Source organism: Notothenia coriiceps, unplaced genomic scaffold (genome assembly GCF_000735185.1).
Source record: "Notothenia coriiceps isolate Sejong01 unplaced genomic scaffold, NC01 NC01_scaffold00009010, whole genome shotgun sequence".
Classification (NCBI taxonomy): Eukaryota; Metazoa; Chordata; class Actinopteri; order Perciformes; family Nototheniidae; genus Notothenia; species Notothenia coriiceps.
In genome coordinates, this window is record NW_011341711.1 from 187,368 (window position 1) to 208,956 (window position 21,589).

The 21,589-nt window shown below is 40.0% G+C and overlaps 3 protein-coding genes across 3 annotated transcripts; 1 reads left to right on the plus strand and 2 right to left on the minus strand.

Annotated features, from left to right (window-relative positions):
- Positions 1-204: 204 nt before the first annotated feature.
- ube3b (ubiquitin protein ligase E3B) lies at positions 205-5,539 on the minus strand. Its single transcript, XM_010770662.1, has 16 exons — positions 5,164-5,539; positions 4,835-5,003; positions 3,863-3,980; positions 3,630-3,698; positions 3,432-3,536; positions 3,253-3,349; positions 3,063-3,148; positions 2,849-2,931; positions 2,297-2,402; positions 2,091-2,211; positions 1,816-1,993; positions 1,545-1,711; positions 1,251-1,418; positions 990-1,161; positions 400-518; positions 205-308 (listed from the first exon to the last, which is right to left on the minus strand). Exons 2-16 carry the CDS (start codon positions 4,993-4,995, stop codon positions 205-207), a joined length of 1,854 nt encoding a protein of 617 aa, XP_010768964.1. The 5' UTR covers positions 4,996-5,003; positions 5,164-5,539.
- A 444-nt stretch (positions 5,540-5,983) lies between these two features.
- On the plus strand, positions 5,984-10,416 carry kctd10 (potassium channel tetramerization domain containing 10). Its single transcript, XM_010770656.1, has 7 exons — positions 5,984-6,070; positions 7,611-7,824; positions 7,923-8,092; positions 8,427-8,513; positions 8,620-8,672; positions 8,791-8,986; positions 9,126-10,416. Exons 1-7 carry the CDS (start codon positions 6,068-6,070, stop codon positions 9,342-9,344), a joined length of 942 nt encoding a protein of 313 aa, XP_010768958.1. The 5' UTR covers positions 5,984-6,067; the 3' UTR covers positions 9,345-10,416.
- On the minus strand, positions 10,397-19,711 carry myo1ha (myosin IHa). The gene is made up of 31 exons (XM_010770655.1): positions 19,589-19,711; positions 18,970-19,085; positions 18,674-18,872; positions 18,496-18,576; positions 17,881-18,060; positions 17,707-17,805; positions 17,511-17,627; positions 17,355-17,426; positions 17,124-17,243; positions 16,982-17,049; positions 16,775-16,880; positions 16,621-16,701; positions 16,444-16,535; positions 15,846-15,940; positions 15,694-15,740; positions 15,104-15,184; positions 14,489-14,594; positions 14,285-14,402; positions 14,050-14,163; positions 13,888-13,964; positions 13,722-13,790; positions 13,556-13,640; positions 13,319-13,481; positions 13,148-13,231; positions 12,981-13,074; positions 12,858-12,913; positions 12,641-12,776; positions 12,499-12,569; positions 11,889-11,986; positions 11,009-11,108; positions 10,397-10,873 (listed from the first exon to the last, which is right to left on the minus strand). The coding sequence occupies exons 1-31, from the start codon at positions 19,709-19,711 to the stop codon at positions 10,847-10,849; spliced, it is 3,075 nt and encodes a 1,024-aa protein (XP_010768957.1). The 3' UTR covers positions 10,397-10,846.
- Positions 19,712-21,589: the final 1,878 nt, after the last annotated feature.

Here is a 21,589-nt window from a genome sequence, read left to right on the forward strand (position 1 = left end):
TAGGGCGGTGATTAGAGAAACTATAGTGTGTTAATATAGAATCGATTCACGCTGGCGTGTAGCTTAGTTATTTTGATTTATTTAAAGTGGTAATTAACTTAAATGAGAAAGCAACTGCACGTGGTTTTTCTTGGGCAATAGTAATAGATTCTGATTAAGATGATATTTCCTAAAATATCACAATATTATATTTTTATATTTTTCTTATATTAATATTATTGCCCNTCGCCTGCAGTCCCGCTCATAGAGAACCATTAACCAGCCATGAACACTGTGGAACAGCTCCAGTTTCTCTCCCTTAGCATTTTCTGTTCAAAACAAAACGTTTTTTTTTAGAGATTATCTTTTCAATCAAGCACTATAATATATTTTTAAAAATCTGTAAGGTTGCACACTCACCTAAGATGCCATCCCATACCATCTTGTACACAAATGTGTTCAGAAATGAAGAGATGGTGAGGAGTTCCTCGATCTTGAAAGATGTTTGTTCTTCATAAACTTCAATGTCATCCAGAATTCTGTGACACATTAACAGGGTGTCATTAAATGATTTCGCTACATTAAAGGTGGGGTAGGTAAGTTTGAGAAACCGGCTCGAGATACACTTTTTGTTATATTCCATGGAATGCTCTTAACATCCCGATAGCAATGAATATCTTAAAATTCATTAAAAAACATGTCATCTGTGGAAGCCGTGGTGCTGTAAAAAGCACGACCAATCATCTGAGCCGGCCCGGCTAAAATAACTGGATGGCCTACCTGCCTGTCAGCGTTCCATCTGTGCACAAACTTATCTCGTGCCCTCATTGGTCATGTGCGCGTTCGTGTGTGTTGGAGGAGGGGCTCTGTAAGGAAGTGGCAGATTTGTTCCGGCTGTGTATTTTCAAATTCTAGCGCACTCGAGCTGGTTTCTCCAAAATTACATACCCCACCTTTAAGCATCTTATAAATAGTAAAAATATTATATAGTTAATAATCAGTCAAATTACGTGATCAGGTGCCGGGAGCAGTCACAGAAGAGCATGAGCATAGCCAGGAGCTGCTTGGACTCCTCGGTGTCGTTGTTCAGACACTCCATGAAGAGTTTGAGGCCTCCCTGAGGACCGAGCTCACAAATGAAGGCCCAAAGCTTGGGCAAAAGTTCATCAAGGTGTGTCAGACCTGCAGAGAATGCACAGTTAAATACTCCATGATGAACTCAACAGGATATATCCAAAACACTTGTATGGTGTTAAAATGTTGGTACTGACCGGTGAGTATCTGGAGTCGTATTTGCGTTAGAGTGGACAGAGCGGTCTGGTAGAGCACACAGATGCTGCACACCTTCTGAACTTCAGCTGAGTCCACTCGCTTTCCTCCCACTGGTTTCAGGATGTTTCGAACAGAAGCAGACTTCTGAAATGCTCGCTTGAAGAGGTCTGTGAGCACAAACAAACAACACAAAGGCATGTAAGAACATTTGAGAAGCTCTTCAAACCTTTTCTAAACTCAACAGATTGTGATTAACCATAGTATGTAGGAATATGTTTGATTTTATGACTCACTTTTCACTGGTAGATTGTTTTGCGATGTGCTAGGCTGCGGGGGTGGAGGAGTGGGCTCCTGACTCTCCAGCTTTTTAGAGAGGACATCGCTGAAGAGGGTCCGAATAATAGAAACACCCCACAGGTACTGAAGCTGTTTAGTCACCAGCGGCATTGACTCATTCAGACTACAGGAGGCGGGGAACAAGGAGGCGAGGGAGACAAAGTCAATTATGCAATCTGTTGTTTGCAGAAAGTACACAATAAAGCAAATATATAGTATTTCACTCACCCGTAGTCTACGGTTTGGGAGAACCAGCCCAGGACAGGGTGCCAGTGGGTGAGGTTGGACTTCTTTTGGGATACATATCTCTGACAGTAGGACAGCATGTCCGTCAGGTCCTTCACAAAATGGTTGGCCTCCTCTTCCAGGACTTTCTCACTAAAGAAGCCCAAGTGAATCAGGTTGCCTATCAAATAGTAGAAGATGCAGTCAGCAATGATACAAGTAACAATTCACAGGACGTTCTATAATTTAGGAGCAACTATTCATCAAAAATACTTTACCAAGTAGGCAGAGTGTGTGGCTCCCCTCCAGACACACACAGATGTCCAAACACTGTTCCTCCCGGCTCAGAAAAATAATGAACTTCCGCAGCAGGTCATGCGTGTGCATGGACGCCATACACTGTTGAGACAGAGCCCATATTATAACCTGCTCTTTAACAGTTCAAAGTAGTATAAGAACATGTAATATGTGACAAAGCGTTTACCTCTGGAGTAAGCACGCTGAGGTGAGATACGACTGCAGGAACTGACATGATGTGAAGGAGGAATGATCTTAGCAGGTTATCGGAGAAGTGAGCTGCAATGACCGGCCTGGAAAATAATAGGTTTAGTTAAAAGGACAGCCTGAAATATAAAAACAAAAACCACAAGAAAACTGAAAATAGCAGAATTGGATATAACAAGTCTGCTCTGTTTCATGTATAGAATTTCTTGTCTTTATGTCAATGGTGCTCAAACATAGTCAAGGTTGATGGATAGTGTTTCCCTGATGATGAATGTCAAATGTTATACCAGAAATATTATCTGCCCGGAGAATTTTTGGTGCTGTTTACATTCCTTGTGGTGCAAAATAAAATAAAAGGTACGACGGGAATGTACCAAGCCCACAGTTTTTATTTTGCTAAAAATATTTTTGGACTAAAACTGCATTTCTGTGTAATTGCAGTTTGGCAGAATGATAATAAATGATCCTATTTGTTCTTAATCGTCTTTTCGAAAAGCAGTTAGAACTATCAATGTACCAACGCGCAGCTTACCTTAATGACAAAGAGAAGATAGCTGTGAGGGTGCCTTTGGAGAGGGATGGTTTACTTCTAGCCAAGCCATTTGTCAACAAGATCTAAACAAGAAATGTTAGGATGACAGACAACGAGCATTTTTATTAAAATGACTGCTGGGACTAAATAATAACATTGATGTCCAAACTTCTTCATTGAATCTTTGAAAAAAGTATGAGCTGTAAAGCTGAACCTGCAGTATGGAGTAGAATCCCTTTTGATTGAGGTGGCCCATGATATTTTCACAAATCCTCGTCAAAGCGGGTCTGAGAGCTTCTCCTAAAACAATAAGTGGGAACGAATTGTGTTTTATCTTTGCAGGAAACATGTCCTGCAATAACAACAGATATGTTTAGGACCACATCAGATGATTTGAGACTTACCCTTCCCTCTGACTATCCGCCAGGTTGAAGTGTCTGTGAAAGTCACCAGCATGCTGAGGTACAGCGTTATCATTTTGTTGTCCTGAAGTATGTCAGGCTGCATGTGAAAAATAGAAAGAGATATGTCAAATAAAGCCATGAAATGAAAATGCATTTAACTGTGTAAAGTCGAGACTTACCTTTAATTTTTTCAGTAGTTGACAGCAGATCCACAGCACATCTTTTATCTGTTTGAGCCAGGGAATGGTGAGGTCTTTGGAGAGAGCCAAGGAAACATACCAGACCTGAGGGGCCAAGGTGAGAGAACAGCCACTGAGACTAGAATCACATTTAAAGGATTGTTAATGTATGGATGGTATAAAACATGTTTCACTCACTTTGGGTTCATTTTCAACCTCCATGCTGGCAAGGATTGCACGGCAGACCTTCTCAAACATCTGTAGAATCTAGAGAATTAGGGTCATTTGAGTCACACAGCCAAGACAAGCGTATACACGAATACTGTGTTTTGTCCTTAAAAGTGTTCACCAAGGTAAGCCTAACCATTTCTTAAAATAAGCAATATTATGCAAATGTTTCTCCTGTGTATTAAAGATTGTTATAAACTCACCATCTTGTCCTCTGGGCGATATACAAATAGTAATTTCCGAGCGATTTTGAAAATTGAAAGTGCATTTCTTTTTGATGTCCCAGTTTCAGAAGCTTGAAAATAGTCATCGACCTCTTGCCTGAAGAGAAACAGAGAGGAAATATTGAGATGGTGATTACAAGAGAAATACATATTTTACAATTTAGTCAAGCAGTGCTAGGCAGTAATTCAATATGATGAATTGTCATGTTCCAATTGCATCAAACGGTGATGACATTCATACATGATACACATGGTTCCATTATATGGTATGTGATATGGTCTTAATTGATAGTAACAAGCATTTAATAACTCCAACTTCTCCCAAAAATATTATCTGAAATATTTTAAACTTATGTAGTTTTTGCACTAGTGCTTGATTTAATGTGAAAAAGTATGTAATACAACAACATTAGGCTTTACGATGTGGTAATTTCATATAATTACTAGAAAACGTACTGTGGTACACATTCTTGTTAAGATATAAAATAAACTATATGGAAATAGTAGATTTTGCCCATATCAACCATCCATATGTTCCTACATGCATACACAATTCAAAGACCTTTAAATCACAGATAAAGCTTTTAGATGTGCAGCTCCACTAACATGGAACAGTCTGCAAAAAGAATGGAAAATTACCAAGATAGTACCACTACATGTTTTTAAAGCTCGGTTGGATGCTTCAAAATCAGATGCTGTTGGTACCTGTACATGTGGATAGATATGTAAATTGTAATCCCTGTACATTTTGCTGTATGATGTCCTTTTGTTGTTCTGTTGTTTATGTTTTTATGTTTTCATGTGGAACCTACTGCTGCAGGTCTCCCTTGAAAAAGAGATCAGTGATCTCAATGGGATTTTACCTGGATAAATAAAGGTTTTGAATTGAATTGAATTGAATTGAATTGATAAATAGTTATGTCATCTTGAATCAATAAGGTCGGAGTGTACCGTATTTGCTTCTGGAGTCTGCAGCGACAGAGGAATCTCCGGACCAGGGCTTGCATGAGGATTGCTGATTTCTCCTTGTCCTTGTGTCCCCTTCTTTCCTCCCTGGCCTGCCTGGCTTTGTCCAGGAACTCAGACTTGGAGCTTTGAGTTAAACTAAACATTGTGCACTCTGGAGAAGAAGAATTAACAATTCACTGATCATCCGTAGGCTTGCATTGCTTATATGTTGACAGTGGTATCAGAGCACATGTATGCGCTTCATGAACATCGTGATAATACAGCAGCCCCACAACACCAGCAGATCCTCATAGTGTTTTGATTGAACTAACCCTGCGATGTTCTTCAGTTGAAGATGTTCTCCGACCTTTAGGCTCCCCTGTCGCTATACCTCCTCAGTCATTTGGTTGTACCTGGGATCCGAGCGCAGGTAAGCCAAAAATAAAGATGAAGACTAACTTCCCATCTCTGGAGCAAAGTGAAACACGGGAAAGATGGAGCTGGGATAGTTAGCACACAGGGCTAGTTCGCTTATAGCCGACGTGTTACTGTCTCACGGATAACCTTTTCACGATCATTCAGTATTATTTGTCATCGTTGCGGGGTTAGAGTTGATCCTGTATCAATGACAGCCTGAAAAACACAGGGGACATACCGTTTTGAAATGTAAACAATGAGAGGAGATCTGTACGTTGACTGCAGCCATTAATCCCCTGTGTCGCACTAAAGTTAGTCCGGGTAGTGTTTGTCTATGTGTATGAATCGTTATATAAAAAGTATTTTTCAATAAAATATTTCAGGGATGGCAAACATTATGTGTTGTCAATTTTATTACAACAATAAAGTCAAAATAAAAATAAACAACCACAAAATCAGCAATGAAGCGTTTGTCCAGAGCGTTGGGTGGGTGGCGGGGGGACTGTTATCACTGTTACACTCTCGTTAGCGGAAATGTGGAGGCTAAGCCTAATGTTATTAAAGTTATACTCTTCGGTGTGTGAATACAAAGTATAAGGGAGGAAAGTAGTGTCTAGAGACAAGCTGAATGTGTACTAATGGCACATTTTATCCCGGCTCAGTGTTACTCCGGTAACACTGAGCCGTTTGACAAATACGGTCCCTTTAAACAGAGCAGATGACGTCACATTTATAACTGCGCAGCGGCAGACCGGAAGGAAGTGGGTGTTAGCTGACTGACGTTAGCAAGCTACAGTTATAAAGTCTGTTGCGGCTTCTATGGTAAATATACTTCTGTTTTATCTAAAGAACATTACAAACAGACCCATACCGTTGTGTAGATACAGTTGTTTACAATTGTCTCCGTAGCCATATGGATATGGTATGCCATATCAATAACTTTAGTTGATGCTAACTAGCTAGCTAGCTCAAAAGCGGTGCTGGCTCAAATCAAATTACTACTTACTGGATTACAGGATGATTAAAGGTTCAGTGTTTGATCCTACAACGAGAGACTATGTCGTAAATAGTCGTACACATGTAATAACGCTTTTTCTTGCGTTGTGTAAAAGGATAGCAGGCAGGCGCATAGTAAAAGTCTGTTCCGATGTCTTTTAATTTACATTGCCCTATTCCAGTTTATCATGACAGTCCGAACAAAACGTTGAATACTAAAGAAAAGGGAATTATCTTCGGAAGTCAGAGGTGGAAGAAGTACCTGAATGTAGGAATACACAAAGTCCTGCATGCAAAGGGTTACTCAAGTAAAAGTACTAAAGTATAAGTATTAAAATAAACATGAAGTACTAAAAGTAAAAGTACTCATTATGCATATTCGCCCAAATTCAGGATAATATATTTTATATGTTTTACAATTATTGATGCATTAATGTGTTTTTCAAAGCTGGTAAAGGTGCAGCTAGTTTTAATGACTTGTTATGCTGCAGGGTAGCTTGTGGATTTACTTTAGTCTTTTTAAATGTTGATTATATTTCACATTAGTCATCCTCCATATCTGCAAAGTCATTAAATAAATATAGTGGAGTAAAAGTACACAATTAACCTCTAAATTGTAGTGGGGTAGAAATACAAAGTAGCAACAAATTGAAATACTCTAGTAAAGTACAAGTACCTCAAAATTATTTTATATATTTATTTATTGTGTATTGTAAAAGTGTTAAAGTTCTTAACTTTCAAAGCTTTGTCCGAAGTACAGAGTCTCAAATAAAATACTTGGGTCACCGCATTTATTCTAGTCATTTTGCAGATTCAAAGACTGAAATGGTGATGTATAATATATACTTTTTCAGGTTGTCAACAAATCTCATAACAATACCATCAATGAATTGATCTGACTCCGTGACAAAAACGTGATATGGCTTATTCCCCAGGGCCTCAAAAAAACTTGAAACATTTAAAGATGTATAAATGAGGTGCAAAATGTTCCTTCATAACAATCAAGATTGACACATTTATTTTGAGTCAATATAATAACACTGTCCTGCGGCCATAAACGCTTGTGCCTATTTTAAAATGTATCCCTATACTTGTGTTTAGGATTTAGTCAAATCACATCTTTAGTAACGACAAATGGCTTTTCCTTTTAATGGTTTAAAAGTCGCCAAATATTAGGAGACGGACTAGTTCATCGGTGTATTCAGTAAAAACAAAACATGTCAGCCCTTCCCTTAAAAAATAGCTACCTAACATTAACATAGACCTTTGTACTAATCATTTGTTTCCACTCTGTTCAGTTAACAAGCTAATCCAGCGACACACTAGATCCAGGTGTCACTCTGTGTTTGACATTGTTCTGTCCCAGGAAGAGATGTCAGGAGAGAGTGCGGTGAGCACGGCAGTGCCGGCAGCTTCAAACCGGACTACATCCTTCAAAGGCTCCAGCCCGAGCTCGAAATATGTGAAGCTAAATGTGGGTGGTGCACTGTACTACACTACAATGCAGACACTAACCAAACAGGACACCATGCTCAAAGCCATGTTCAGTGGCAGGATGGAGGTCCTCACAGACAGCGAAGGTGAGCTTTTGGTGAAAATCATATTAGCATGGCTTATGTTATCCCTCTTCTGGCCTTGATCTATTAATAACTTATGTTTAATTGTTTCATATCCACAGGTTGGATCTTGATTGATCGCTGCGGGAAACATTTTGGAACAATCCTTAACTACCTTAGAGACGGGGCCGTGCCTCTCCCAGACAGCCGGCGGGAGACCGAGGAGCTGCTCGCTGAGGCCAAGTATTACCTCGTACAGGGCCTGGCTGATGAATGCACAGCGGCCTTGCAGGTACCTAATGATAAACGCATATTGTGTCCATTGTGATATCTTCACAACTGTTATGAAATGAGCTCCACAGAACCATTAACAAGTCATACATTTGTTTGTATATTTCTGAAATTCCTTAGCTCACTAACTGAAAGATAGTACGTTTTTATGAAACAATTAGAAACGTATCTGCTTAAAAATCATGATATTGCCTGGGGGGGTTTCATGTCCTGCTTGCTCTTTGCTACTCGGTTCCACCAGATGGCATCCTTCAATTTATAATATACTGTGTGCCAGCTTTGAGGTGGATCTTTTTTTAATGGAAAAATAAAATGTTATTCTTTTTTTCCTACAGAACAAAGAAAGTTATGAACCCCTTTGTAAAGTGCCTCTAATGACATCATCTAAGGAGGAGCAGAAGCTTATTGCAACCTCGAATAAGGTACGTTCTGTTTTCTAAATAATGTGCCTGATTTCCAACTGAAAACATAGAAGGAATCTTTTCCGCTTATTTAAAAAAACAAACAAAAAAACCTTTGTTTCCGCAGCCTACTGTCAAACTGCTGTATAACCGAAGCAACAACAAATATTCATATACCAGGTGAGTCCTCCTTCACTGATGTCTGGAGCTAACATGTTAAAGAAAGAACGTCATTTACCGAATTCCTAAAAGTTGTCTAAATAATTAACCCTATTGTATTTCCTTTCTTTTCCTCCAGCAATTCTGATGACAACATGCTGAAAAACATTGAGCTGTTTGACAAGCTGTCTCTGCGGTTCAACGGCCGGGTGCTCTTCATCAAAGATGTGATCGGGGATGAGATCTGTTGTTGGTCCTTTTATGGTCAGGGGCGTAAGATCGCTGAAGTGTGCTGTACCTCCATTGTTTATGCCACAGAAAAAAAGCAGACAAAGGTAAAAGTAAAAATAAATATATAGATACTATGTACTGTGTATGCATGTTGTATGCCCTCCTTAGAGTTTGCTGCGCTTTTGCATGCATACAACTACAGTCTGTTATCTCACTAATCTCTGGTGTACCACTCTCCTTCAGGTGGAGTTCCCTGAAGCACGAATCTATGAGGAGACCCTCAACATCCTCCTGTATGAGTCCCATGATGGGAGGGGTCCAGACAATGCCCTGCTGGAGGCCACAGGGGGCGCTGCAGGGCGATCTCATCATCTGGATGAGGACGATGAGCGAGATCGAATCGAGCGAGTTCGTAGGATTCATATCAAACGACCGGACGACCGCACACACCACCACCAGTGACCTTCCTCCTTCCACCCGTCAGCTGTGTCTCTGACCTGGACAGCCTTTGCACCACGCTTGTGCCTTACATCACCCAGCGCCCTTTCTGTATCACTTCCACTCTTCTCTTATTTTAGCAGCTTTTACTCCAGGAGACTCCTTTGAGATGCGTGTTATACAACCATGTGTGCTGATGAAGTGATTTTGTATTTGTTTGTGTGTCATCTTCATTGTCTGACCGGCTGGATGAAGTGTTTTGTTTTCTGTTTGTTAGTCATGATAACTTTTCTCACGGTTTTATTTTAGTTTGCAGAACCCATTACACATGGGTCTTTGCATCAGGTATCCAGTTTTAAATGATAGTGGAAACAAGAGATATTGTATTGTTGGTATACATCTGTTATTGGAGGTCCTCACTACATTAGATCCAAAAGAACAAGAATGATATCATGTAAGCAACTAAAGATAAATGTACTTTTTCCCCTCTTACCATGGTTCTGACGGGTCCACTGTAAGATCACCAGTGGATTTACCAGGTGGTGTTCACATTGTAGCCACATGGTGGCAATATTTTACTCTTGAAAACTTCTAAAAATGTTACCAAGGCTAGTATGTAGCCTGCAGATAATGGCGATTACATTTTAAAATTGTAATGTTTTGATAAATGTAAGATATCACAGGTGGATGCAACATTTCACTGTATTGCTTCTGTCTCATTTAGTATTAACATGTATGCATTTTCCCTTCACTCCACTAAATGATGATTATGTTCAGTGGAGGAACCTGAGCTGTGACCTTAGGTGTTAAATGTACTGGGTTGAATGATGGATGCTGAGGTTGAAGTGAATGACTGTAATCGGAGACCTCCCTGGCAGGAAGGGAATCCTGTCTACACGCTTTTAACAGGGAGCAAAATTAGACCTGTCCTTCATCGCCGCATTCATCAGAGAATGTACTGTTTCCACACAATCAGTTTCAGTTGAAATATGTCTAGCAATCACAGTACTCGTAGGTCTGTTGTACAGAAGTGAACATATATGTATGTTTTATATTTATACATACTTTATCACAAATAAATTTCTACAAACATTTATTTGTTGTTTCTACTTTGCATCATATCACCAAACATACAAAATTATCATACAAATGGCTTCATTTTGAGGATCAAAATTGCACAAAGCAGTATATGAATCGTTTGTTTTGCATTGAAATAGTTTTGTAGATTGAAATGTTTGATTTGCTTTGAACTTCAATGATCAAAATAGCAGACAAGCCCTTTTTACAGAGAATGATGTTAAAACTTTAACCTTGTAAGAATGAGATTGTCAGTAGTGGAAAAATACATGTGTCCTTTACTTATGTGACTAGATGAGAAACAAAGCTGTACAACAAAGCAAGTTCGTCCTTGGTTTCTTTAGTGCTTCTGGCCAGGTGTGTTTTCTGTAGACATGTTGATCTGCCCTCAGGGGTCTCCTGATGAAATATGCAGGGGCTTCTTGTGTGTCGCCTCAACCCCACACATGTTACCGTGTCCTAGCCCGAGTGGCAACCTGCAGTGAAAAAAACACTTTATATTACATTTCATACTTTAGTGTGTAGCTTAATCTGAGAGCAGAGCATCATATAACACACTCTTCATCATCATATAACACACGGTGCGCTCTCATCATCAGCACTGCTCTCACCACCATGAGGTGTCCGTTCTTAGCCTTGAACACCATGGGTTCCTGTCCGAGGCTGAAGTCCACCGCACTCTCTTTCCCTGCCTGGATTTCAATCTTGATGCTGAAAATCGATACACAAATTATTTTAGATTGAAGCACATCTCAAATCCAACCTCTTTGAATACTTCTTAATGCAAAACACTAAGGGCATAACCATTTTTTTTGCACATTTAAACATACATTCAGACAACGTGTACTACAGAAAACATTTGTCTTAGTGTAGGTGATCAAGTCAGGAAGTTTCAAAGTGAGTATATTTGTTAAAAGTCAACCTATTCACCTGTCTCAAAATGGATGACATTTTAAAATTAATATTATCTTTAAAGCCCGTTCTCTCCAAATGCATTTTTTGAAATCTCATTCTGAGCCAATAAGCTACACTAAAGTAGACATGACATACAACAACCTTTTCCATGTAATTTATTTCTCTATTACAAAACATTTACCGAAAAAGGTTGTATGTCATTCATAGTCAGATTTATAAAACATCTATGAACATTTTATACAAAATTCTTCCTAAAACATGGTAAAAATGTGTCTTTTTAAATGGCAGTTGACAGCATTATTATTATTTGTGAAATAACAAAGAGATATCCAAAATCCACCCTGTAGAAACGTTTGTCTCTAATGAGTTATTAAATTAAACAATACTTAAACCCGGCTAAATGCAGTGTTTGGATTTCTGTTCAATAAAAGAATGCAAATAAGCATATATTCAATACATACCTTTTTACAAAGAATATGATCTGTTTGTAAGCAATTGATTTTATAAGATTTATTGTGTTTTTTTATTTGTTAAAACTTGAACCCCATTCTCAGCAGTGTCTCCGCACAGACTCACCTGCCCTGAACCACTTTGACTGAATTCTGTTTGTTAGCGATGAAACAGAGTTTGGTCAAAAACTCAAACAAATGGTCGCACTGCATCAGAAGGTCCCCCTGAAACAATTACAAAGGTGTACTCTATTAGATACATTGAACAAACAAATACTTTAATTTATTTAATTACCTTTGCTTATTATGCCTGTTTTTAAATGCCTTTTTAATAATGTATGTATGCTGTATTTGTTCTTAAATGTCTTTTGCTTTTAATCTGTAAAGCACTTTGAATCGCCACGTGCTGAAAAGTGCTATATAAATAAAATTGCCTTGCCTTGCCTTGCCTTGCCTTGCCTTGCCTTGCCTTGCCTTGCCTTGCCTTGCCTTGCCTTGCCTTGCCTTGCCTTGCCTTGCCTTGCCTTGCCTTGCCTTGCCTTGCCTTGCCTTGCCTTGCCTTGCCTTGCCTTGCCTTGCCTTGCCAGTGTTCTGTAAGTGAATATTGCTCATGCTCCAGTGATGGCAGTGTTGTCAGACTCCACCTTACGTGATCATTTCCATTCATGCCATAATAAAGCTTTCCCAGTTGAAGTGAAAAACAGGAACATTCTGATGAATATCTCCTGCATGCATACCTTCTGTTTAGGGTCCTCACATGTTATGTGCAGCACAATGATGCCGTCTGTCAAGTTACTGACCGAAATACCTGAAAAATAGTCAAATAAAGACACGCATATTTGAAAGAATTCGAAACATATATTATTTCATTGTCCTCACCTTTGAGAGAGGTGTACAGCACTCTCTGTTTGATCTTGGCCTCCTCTATCACGTAGGCAGCCGTCTGTGTGAGGACGAGCTGTCGCGGCCTTGGTTTGAAACCATTCCTGTCATATTTAATCACCGGGACACCGTACTACAGAAACACAGAACATCACACAGTTAGTTACGTTTCATGTGAGACTGTTTCTTCTGGGTTTATAAGGATTTGTATCACCTTAATGTGCTCCTGGCGAATCGTCTGCAGAACCCTCATGTTTATCTCTTGTTCACCTGGAGGTCATACATTTAGTTAAGTTGATGAATAAAAAGTGAAATGTGTGAATGTGTCAGTACTTACTGATTCTGGTGTCCACAAAAGGCTGAGCGATACTCTGTGGATAGCTCTCCTTTTTCCCCTTGAAGATGGAGCTGGTGAGAAGCTTCAGTTGTAACTAAAAGAAACATATAAGGTTTTAACTTCAAGATAATATGAAGTCTTTTATAATGTATTTACATGTGTGTTACCTGAGCTTTCTTCTGGGGTGTGATTCCTCGCACATACTTCCGCACCATTAGACGGTAGTGAAGAATACGCAGTATCTCAGATGTCTGACAAAAACAAAACAAATGAGCACAAAGTCAAAATAGAAGCTGAGCTCTAATCTGGTTTACACTGAAGTAAGTTCATCATGTTACCTCTGCCAGGACTGCTGGTGGAGATTGCCAGGTGGTTTTATCCAGGACCGTCTTTGGCAGGTTGCCTTTGAGCCTGTTAAAGTAATTTTGTCTCACAAAGGCCAGGTACTCCGAGTTATCCGTGTTTTTTAATTGCCCCCTGTTCATGTAACCTTTGATGAATCTAAAAATGATTGAAAATGCTGTTATAATGAATGTGACAGTAAGCCTGAGGAGTCGTGTAATGACATGTCTTACTTCTTGATGACTTTCACAGCCCAGGCTCTCTTATCTCGCTCCTTCCTAGCCTGCACTCCTCTCCAGCAGGTTTCAATCTTGGTGGCTAAGGATATAAACATTTGTATTTGTATAGTGTGTAATTTTCCTTTATTTCTATAATAATAGCATGCACTGTGGCGTTTACCTGCTTCTTTCTGTTTTTTAAATTCTCCCTTTGCTTTGTATCCTTTGTATTTGGCCTGGAGCCTCGTTGCTGCAAATTCAAAGAACAATCATTAAATGAGTCACTTTTTGACATTTGTTTTCGACTAGAAGTGACCGGAAATTAAATACATTAAACTTGCACCTACCCAGTTCATGTTTACATCTCTCGTAAGCATCCTCTGTGGCATAAAGTGTCCTCGGATGGCGGATGAATATCTTGGTACTATAACAAAGGAACACATGTGAATGTTTTCATTACTTCTTATGTATGTTTTTGTTCTGTTGTAATTAGGAAGTGCTGTCCTCACCGTCCCATCTTGTACTCATTTGGCATGTAGCCGAGATGTTGAACCAGCACTTCCACTCCATCAGCAGGCACTCCTCTCCAGTGAGGCCAGGTGGCTGGGCACAGGGGTTTATATCTGCAAGATGCACCAAACAACCCTCTCAGTAAGTTTTAACTGCACTGGAAAGAAACTACTCAACCTGAGGGTTTTCATTTAAACATCAAGTACAAGGTCAAAGCTCTGTGGTCCTTCATACCGCTTTAAGAAGACTTCATATTTGCGTCTGTACGCAAAACCAGCTCTCCTGACCCTGAGGTGCTCCATCAGGCCCAGGTACTTCACCTGGTGCCTGATCAGCGCTTCGTCAAATTGACCTGCATGAGAGAGGAGAGGCTCAGACTTAAACATCTCCATCCTGTTCACAAAATGGCTTCATGTGCTTTCTATTAACTCCAAGTACCTGGCTGCTTGGACTCGTTGGATTTCAGACAGCGTATGTACCAGGCCTCTTTAGCCATGAGGATCTCTGTCAGCTTCAGCAGGCTGCTCTTAAACTGGGTCGCCACCTTCAGACACAGCAAGGGGGTCGTTATCCCCAACACTTCATCTGTCACGTGCATATGGCTTAATGAGGACACAGTCAGGCTGAAAGAACGACCTGCCTTTGTGTCAGTGGTCACTCTCCAGACCACTTACTGATGGGTTTCTCCTCAACTTTAATCTACATTGCATGTTTTTTGTCTTTAAATAAAATTGAAATGTGTATTATCCTATATACTGTTATTGGTCTACATTCCTCTCACATTATTTGTAAATGATATGGAACTTGGATAGTTATTTGATCTCCTTGTTGTTTTTTTACAAGTTATTTTTTTCTAAATGCATTTTGTAGGTCAATAAATATGTTTGGTGCATGCACATTTTTTTTAAAGATTCTCCTTTTCCACTTTAGATAATGCCATGAAAAGGAACGTTTCTATATGGCTTGAAACTCTGAGCCACAGCATAGTACTGATAATAATATAAAACATCATCTTCATCATTATTACGGATGAAGGATGTGGAGAACACTTACTGTTTCTGGTCTTCGTCTGCTGTCTGGATCCGTTGAGGAGAAGCACTCTTTGACTATGGCATTTTTAGACTGACCAATCAGCTGTAAGAAGATAGGAGAACACACACAGATTATAACACACCAATTCACCATTATGTGTGACACTTAAACATTGTTTGTAAACCTTTAGTGTTAATTTATAGCAGTAACTCCAGTTGAATAGACTTTTTCACATTTGTCAAACACATGTGTAATTAATGTCAATATGAATTGCTGCATTGCATTAATAGTGTTAAAGTTTGGAGTCATATAAGTGGCATAAAGAATGGAAATATAAAAAGCTGTAAGTAAATAATAAGCAGCTTTTTAATGTTCTTTAACACACGTATTGTTTTACGTATGTGGAGCCATCATAAAAGTAACCTATGCCCTTGGTCTATGAATATTAAACAATAAATAAATAAGCGTACTATCAAGAAAAAAGACACTGTAGACCAAGTGTTGAAACCGTAGGTCTAAATAACTGATAACAATCAGTAGACTAATTAAAAGAGTTTCCATTGAGCCACTCTTTGCTTCACATCATAAAACATTTACATTTGTAGACTCACATCCTTTATGTTCCTATACAATAGGTCATTGTTTTTGTCCAAGAATCCTATAATGTCACGAAGAAGAGGAATAAAAGGCTGTTAGTCCGTTAAAAATAAATAAAAGTTTTAGACGTTTGAGTAACAGGGCCTGACACTGTGGTTTCTTTTACCCACAACGCAGTAGGTGACCTCCCCGGCATAATGCAAGAGACGGAAATCTCCCCTCTCCAGAGTCTTACGTGTCATTTTGTCAGCCAGTTTGTGCCTGCAGTCAAAGAGGTGGGGAGAGACAGAGGGGTGAAGAGCAGAGGCTACACACACCGTCCTAATCCTCCGTCTCTATCGGCTCACTGTCGGCTCACCGAGGGACCAGTCAGCACACATTTGATGAATGGGTAACACTTCAGTGGTGAGGACAAGCTTTGAATTACACATCTAGATGGAGTTCATACTTAATTAAAAGTGCATCTCAAAAGCACTGATCATTTGAACCTCCATATGTGGCAAATGTATTTCTACTCATGTATCTGCCACTACGTTTTTTGCAATGTCAGTTTTTTACATTAATTATTTGTCCCTCTCTGTTTGTTGTTTAATCTGCTTTTTTTTTTACTGCCTGTTAGTGTACAGTTTTATTATTGTTACTATTATTATGATTTATTGTATCTTTTGTAACTCTGGCACAATAATGTCCTTCTACAGACTTATCTTATCCTATCCTATCATTTGAGGATTATGTGATATTTTAAGATGAGCCTTTTTAATTACGTGACAAAGTGAGGGTGATTTCCCATCTTTTCTTCCAGTCTTTCCAGGAAGGTGAGATCTGAGGCGTCTCCTGGCCTGAGACACTCTTCATCCTGGAGGATTATCATCAAAACATGGAAATAAGTCAGCTTCAGTGCTTCCCTTTCAATGAACTGTTCTATCACAGTAAATACACACCAGTATTGTTATTATCCCTCTGTATTTATCCTCAACCAGGTCGCAGATGATCTTATTGTTGAAGAATTGAACTGGTTCCCACTAGAGGAAAAATCAGTCAGTGTTAACATACTCAATCATTCATTATTCAACACTACTTTTGATTCAGGTTTACCTCAATATCTTCTGCCTCATATTCTTCCTGCTCAGCTTTCAGCGTCAGTTGAATGAAAAGCTGCTGCAGCTTCTCGTTGCAGTAGTTTATACAGAACTGCTCAAAACTGAGGGCCATGACAAAAGAGGATTATGGATCATTTTTAAAAACCTACATCAGGATATCCAACATAACCAAATCAGTGCCACAAAGGGAATTTCTGCCTACCTGTTTACATAGAAAACCTCAAAACCATATATGTCCAAAAGCCCTATTACAGTCTTCCTCGAGTTGTCCTGGGAATCAAACGGAAGTCAGTATATACTCATCCTCGGTGTATCGGATGTGTCACACACCACTCTCTCCTCACCTTGTTCTCCATGGACTCGTTGATCTTGTTCACCAGCCAGGTGAAGGTCTGTCCGTAGATGGCTTTGGCCAGGGCATCTCTAGCATAGATGGCATGATCGGTTGTGAATGGGCTGAGGACCTTCGCAGTGAGACAAAGTCATAGCTACATTTCAACCACTACAGAGAAGGTTAAAGTAAAAACAAACATTATCAAAAAATGTAAGTTAAGGACATTTTAACATGCGTGCACCTGCTCATTTTTGGCTTCAATTTTCCTGTATGTGAGTCCCTCTTGGAGACTGTGAGCATCGACTCCTAGCAGCTGCAGGGACATTAAGTCAGTTTATTCTTTGACTTTTTTAATCATCCCTGGATATCCAAATTCTTTCCATTATCATTCTCTTACATTTGAAACCCAGCGCAGCTCTGCGTTGTTGTTGTTCAGCAGGGCATGGCCTTTACTGTCTGAGTCAAACTGCACATTCCCCAAGTGGAGAACGCTAGCAACGGTCCCAAACAAGTGCTGCAAAGAAGGAACATTTTGTAAGGCAATGTAAAACAAGAAGGGAATAATGAGTGATTTAGATCCGCATTTAACCTACATTAGTGTTAATCTCATCAATGTTGATGATTTGTAGTGCATTCTTCACTGTTTTCCAGTCATTTCTGTCATTAATGGATGACACAATGGCACACTCTCCCTGTGAGAACACATTGTCAAAGTTTACTCGGGTTGTTTGAATCTTTTCTTTATTAAAACTCTGAGTCATACATACTTGGGTTAGATAGTTGTAATGCTGGCAGTCTCTCTCCAGGCCCATCTGGTGCAGCAGGTCGTCCTCCCCTCCCCCCACCAGCTGGTAGAAGATGTGGAAGTTTCTCTCCCCGTGATTCTGATGCACCACCCTCGACTTCTCCAGCAGGTAGTTCAGGATATGTCCTCCGACAGCATCCCCCTATGGGCATCAGGATCCTAAAGACAGCAGCTCTACAACTTGCAGAAAAAACATAGCCTATGGTCCAGTGGACAGATTTTAAAGAATCCTCTTAGGGTAAATTGAGAGAGAATATTAACGTTCTCCTTATTTTTATATGAACAATCATAGTTCTTAAGTTTGCCCTTCATTCCTTTTAAGTCTGTAAATGTGTTTTTACACTCATTTTATAATTAGACTGAGCTTTCAAACGAAACATTTATAGGTTTAAAAATTAGCACATCATTTTTTATTTTTCCACCACCCCAAGTTACCATACATACTTTAAATTCCAAATAAATACCAAAATGGTTGGATCACAGTAAAATCCTTCTCATGAACTACCTTTTTTTCTTGATTATAATGTATTAATGTATTCTCGAAGGCCCTTCTGTCAATCTGTCCCTTGAATCTTACCTGGCTGTCAAACTGAATGTCCATATACTTCCCAAACCGACTTGAGTTATCATTTTTCAGTGTTTTGGCATTGCCGAAAGCCTGTAAGGAAACACCATAGCACAGGGAATAATTAATGTTAGCATGACCTGCTGTTTGATATGTCATTACAATGATGTAACGTAAGTAACCATCACACCTCGAGGACAGGGTTGGACATGAGCATTTTGTCCCTGACAGTGTTGAGCAGAGTGGTGCTCGGACAGCTGACAGCGTAATACTGCAGGATCTTTTTAGAGGCCTCCGTCTTCCCGGCTCCACTCTCTCCAGAGATGAGGATGAAGTGATTGTTAAACTCTGTCAGCATGGTTTGGTAGGCGCTGTCTGCCAAGGCGTAGCTGTGGGGATGCAAGGCAATCAAAATCTTCCACAGAGAAACCTATTAACAATTGAACATGAACACATACAGTATTTCTAGTTTTTACACATACTCACATATGAGGTGGAAGCTCAAAAAAGTTCACACCCATGTAGATTTCCATCTGTTTCTTATTGTAGATGTCCAGCTCTTTGTAGGGATTCACAGACACTAGCAATGTGCCAATGTAGGTCTGAAATAGGTTGTATTGATAATTGTAAAGATTTACAAGAATTTGTTGACAGCAAGCTTTTAACCCTCCTGTCATGTTAGTTTCTCCCCCATTACTTAGATGTTACCCGTCAAATGCATCAGTTCTGTTTTAACTGCTCTTACATTAACACAAAAAAAACATTAAGCAACATTATCGGAAAATATATTGTAAAATGTAAATGTTGTCCATTTGTTGGTGTGCACTATCTGATGGATTAACATAATCTAAGGTTACCCATTAATCTCCTATGGTGGTCATTGTTGACCCGTCACACCATAGGTGTAACAAAGTTGACTAAACCACTAAAAATTCAGAGAAAGTGGTGATCAGCAATTTTATATTTTTAAATGCCTACTGTGGAGGATATCATAAGGCCTTGAGGCAATCAAATGTAAAACACGATATAAATAATTGATGAAAGTACTAAATCGGTAAGATTTGACCCGAACATGACAGGAGGGTTGAAAAGTCAAACGACTCACATAGATGAGATCTTTGCTGAAGCGTTTCTTGAGGTTACTGAGGAAGGCGGTCTCTGTGGTTTCATCCAGGAGGACAAAATCCTGGATCCCAACCCGGTCCCTGGCGGTCAAGGCGCCCTCCATGTCCAGCTGACCCTGTGCAACAAGTTGTATCAACCATTAGGCAGCCAAGTGCACAATTTAAGAGCAGTGGAAATATCTTTTTCAAATTCCTGGTGTTTAGCATCATAATCTAATGATTTCTGTTTCTAAAACACATTACACATTCAATACCTCAAAGTACTTAATTAAAAACTTTATGAATTTGTAACAACAACAAGTGAAACCCATTTTAAATGCATAACAATGAAATTCCAAATTCTCTTCCATGTTTTTCCGACAATGGGGTTGGATGAAAGAATGTTTGCATAAACGGCTCCATGGGGGATGTCGGAGCTAAAAAAGAAAGCCCCAGAAAAAGCACAAACATGGTCCCTGTTAGTTCTATTGAAATAAGAGGTCTAGAGGTCCTATGTGTCTTTGATGCAAAGCTCTGTGATTGTGCAGACAAACAGACAGAAGCTAATGATCGCTACACAGCACACAGGGACCTTGGCTGGCAGCCCGTAGTTCACTAGAGCTGACACACCAACCAAACACAACACACTGTGCAAATGGACTTGGGGAGCCCAAAACAGCGGCACATTTAAGAGGCATAGTGGGAAAAATTCCACCAATCTGTTTTGCATTCTCAGCACCAACACTTAGACCAAAGGTTTTCACAGCTTTTGTTGGTTTTGTATTTTTCTCTCTCTCTCCTTTGGAAGCAGAAGTCCTTTGATTCTCAACTCTCTCTGTAAAAACATTAAAAAAGATAATCCATTGGATCTAATTGACACAAAGCCCTCCGCCCCCCCTCCGCCTACTCCCCCTGCCTCTATCCTCCGCCTATGGCCCTCATTTCTTCTGAGAAAGGCCAAGTGTTTTTGTCCTGTAAATACCACGGAGCAGAGACAAAAAAGACGTCTTTAAAATGCAGTCTACAATCCATTACACATATTCCCCCTGCATATCCATTCAGTAATTATTCATTAGAAAACATTTAACGTCACAGTGAATTTCACACTAGGCAGTCGAAACACAATGGAGGAGATTTGGCCTATTTTGGGGTGAGGAGTTGGGGAGGGGTTGGCTGTACAGAGGAAGGGTGAGGGCGAAGGAGGGGGAGAGGAGGGGAGCTGTATTTGTCTGATCTGAGAACCTCTGAATCGGGGCCGTCTTGAGACAACGGGACAGACTAAATAGTGCAGTAACGGTCTGTGCCCCGCTGCTTGCTGTGACACTCATTTAGTTTGCCCCGGGGCGAACAATAGAGGCTTGTTCGTAGCAATCCTGTTCTGTAATTTGGACTTCATTACTCTGCTCACACGGGGCCCCATGGAAGGATAGAGGAGGCTAGTCAGATGAGAGGGTTTTTCTCCACCTGTCAGCCCCTCACCCCCAATGCTCTCACCCCTCTCCTCAACAATACCCCTGCACCCTGTGTCCCCACCAATAACTCTCACCCGATCCCCTTCCCATAGCCTCCCCCTCCCAGCCACCCACTTTAAGCCAATGAGACAGGTGAACAATATCATTGAAGGAACCCTTTTTTGGACGTCAGAATCAATCTGGCAATGTGATGGTAGTGGTGCTGGTGCGGGGTATCTGTGACACCCCCTTTCTTCATGGGAACAAACTTCTCTCAGGGCAGCACAAGCAGACAATATGCTGGGACAGCGTGACTTAGGGATCTGCCATACAGTATTACAAGTAATAACATGAACAGATAAGCTCCTGTCAAGAGGAGGATTAAAGAGTTCGGGGGAGATGATAATGCTAATGTTTTAGGTCATTCCTCGCACTGACAAAATCTAAAGGTTTGTTGTTCCCATTCAAGTTTCCTTTGGTGTCCTGCAGGTATTTCTTTTTAAGAAAGCTGTCTGCAGCGTGCACAAGTGTTTCTAATGACACTGTGCTAGA

Bases quoted from the DNA above. Each gene is read 5' to 3' on its own strand.
- myo1ha (XM_010770655.1), bottom strand. From the start codon at position 19,711: ATGGAGGGCGCCTTGACCGCCAGGGACCGGGTTGGGATCCAGGATTTT. The intron at 18,873-18,969 runs GTGAGTATGTGT...GCATCCCCACAG, and splicing joins TTTGAGCTTCCACCTCATAT to CTACGCCTTGGCAGACAGCG. The intron at 16,702-16,774 runs GTAAACCTGAAT...TTTTTCCTCTAG, and splicing joins ATGAGGCAGAAGATATTGAG to TGGGAACCAGTTCAATTCTT.
- kctd10 (XM_010770656.1), top strand. The intron at 8,673-8,790 runs GTGAGTCCTCCT...CTTTTCCTCCAG, and splicing joins AACAAATATTCATATACCAG to CAATTCTGATGACAACATGC. The intron at 8,987-9,125 runs GTAAAAGTAAAA...ACTCTCCTTCAG, and splicing joins CAGAAAAAAAGCAGACAAAG to GTGGAGTTCCCTGAAGCACG.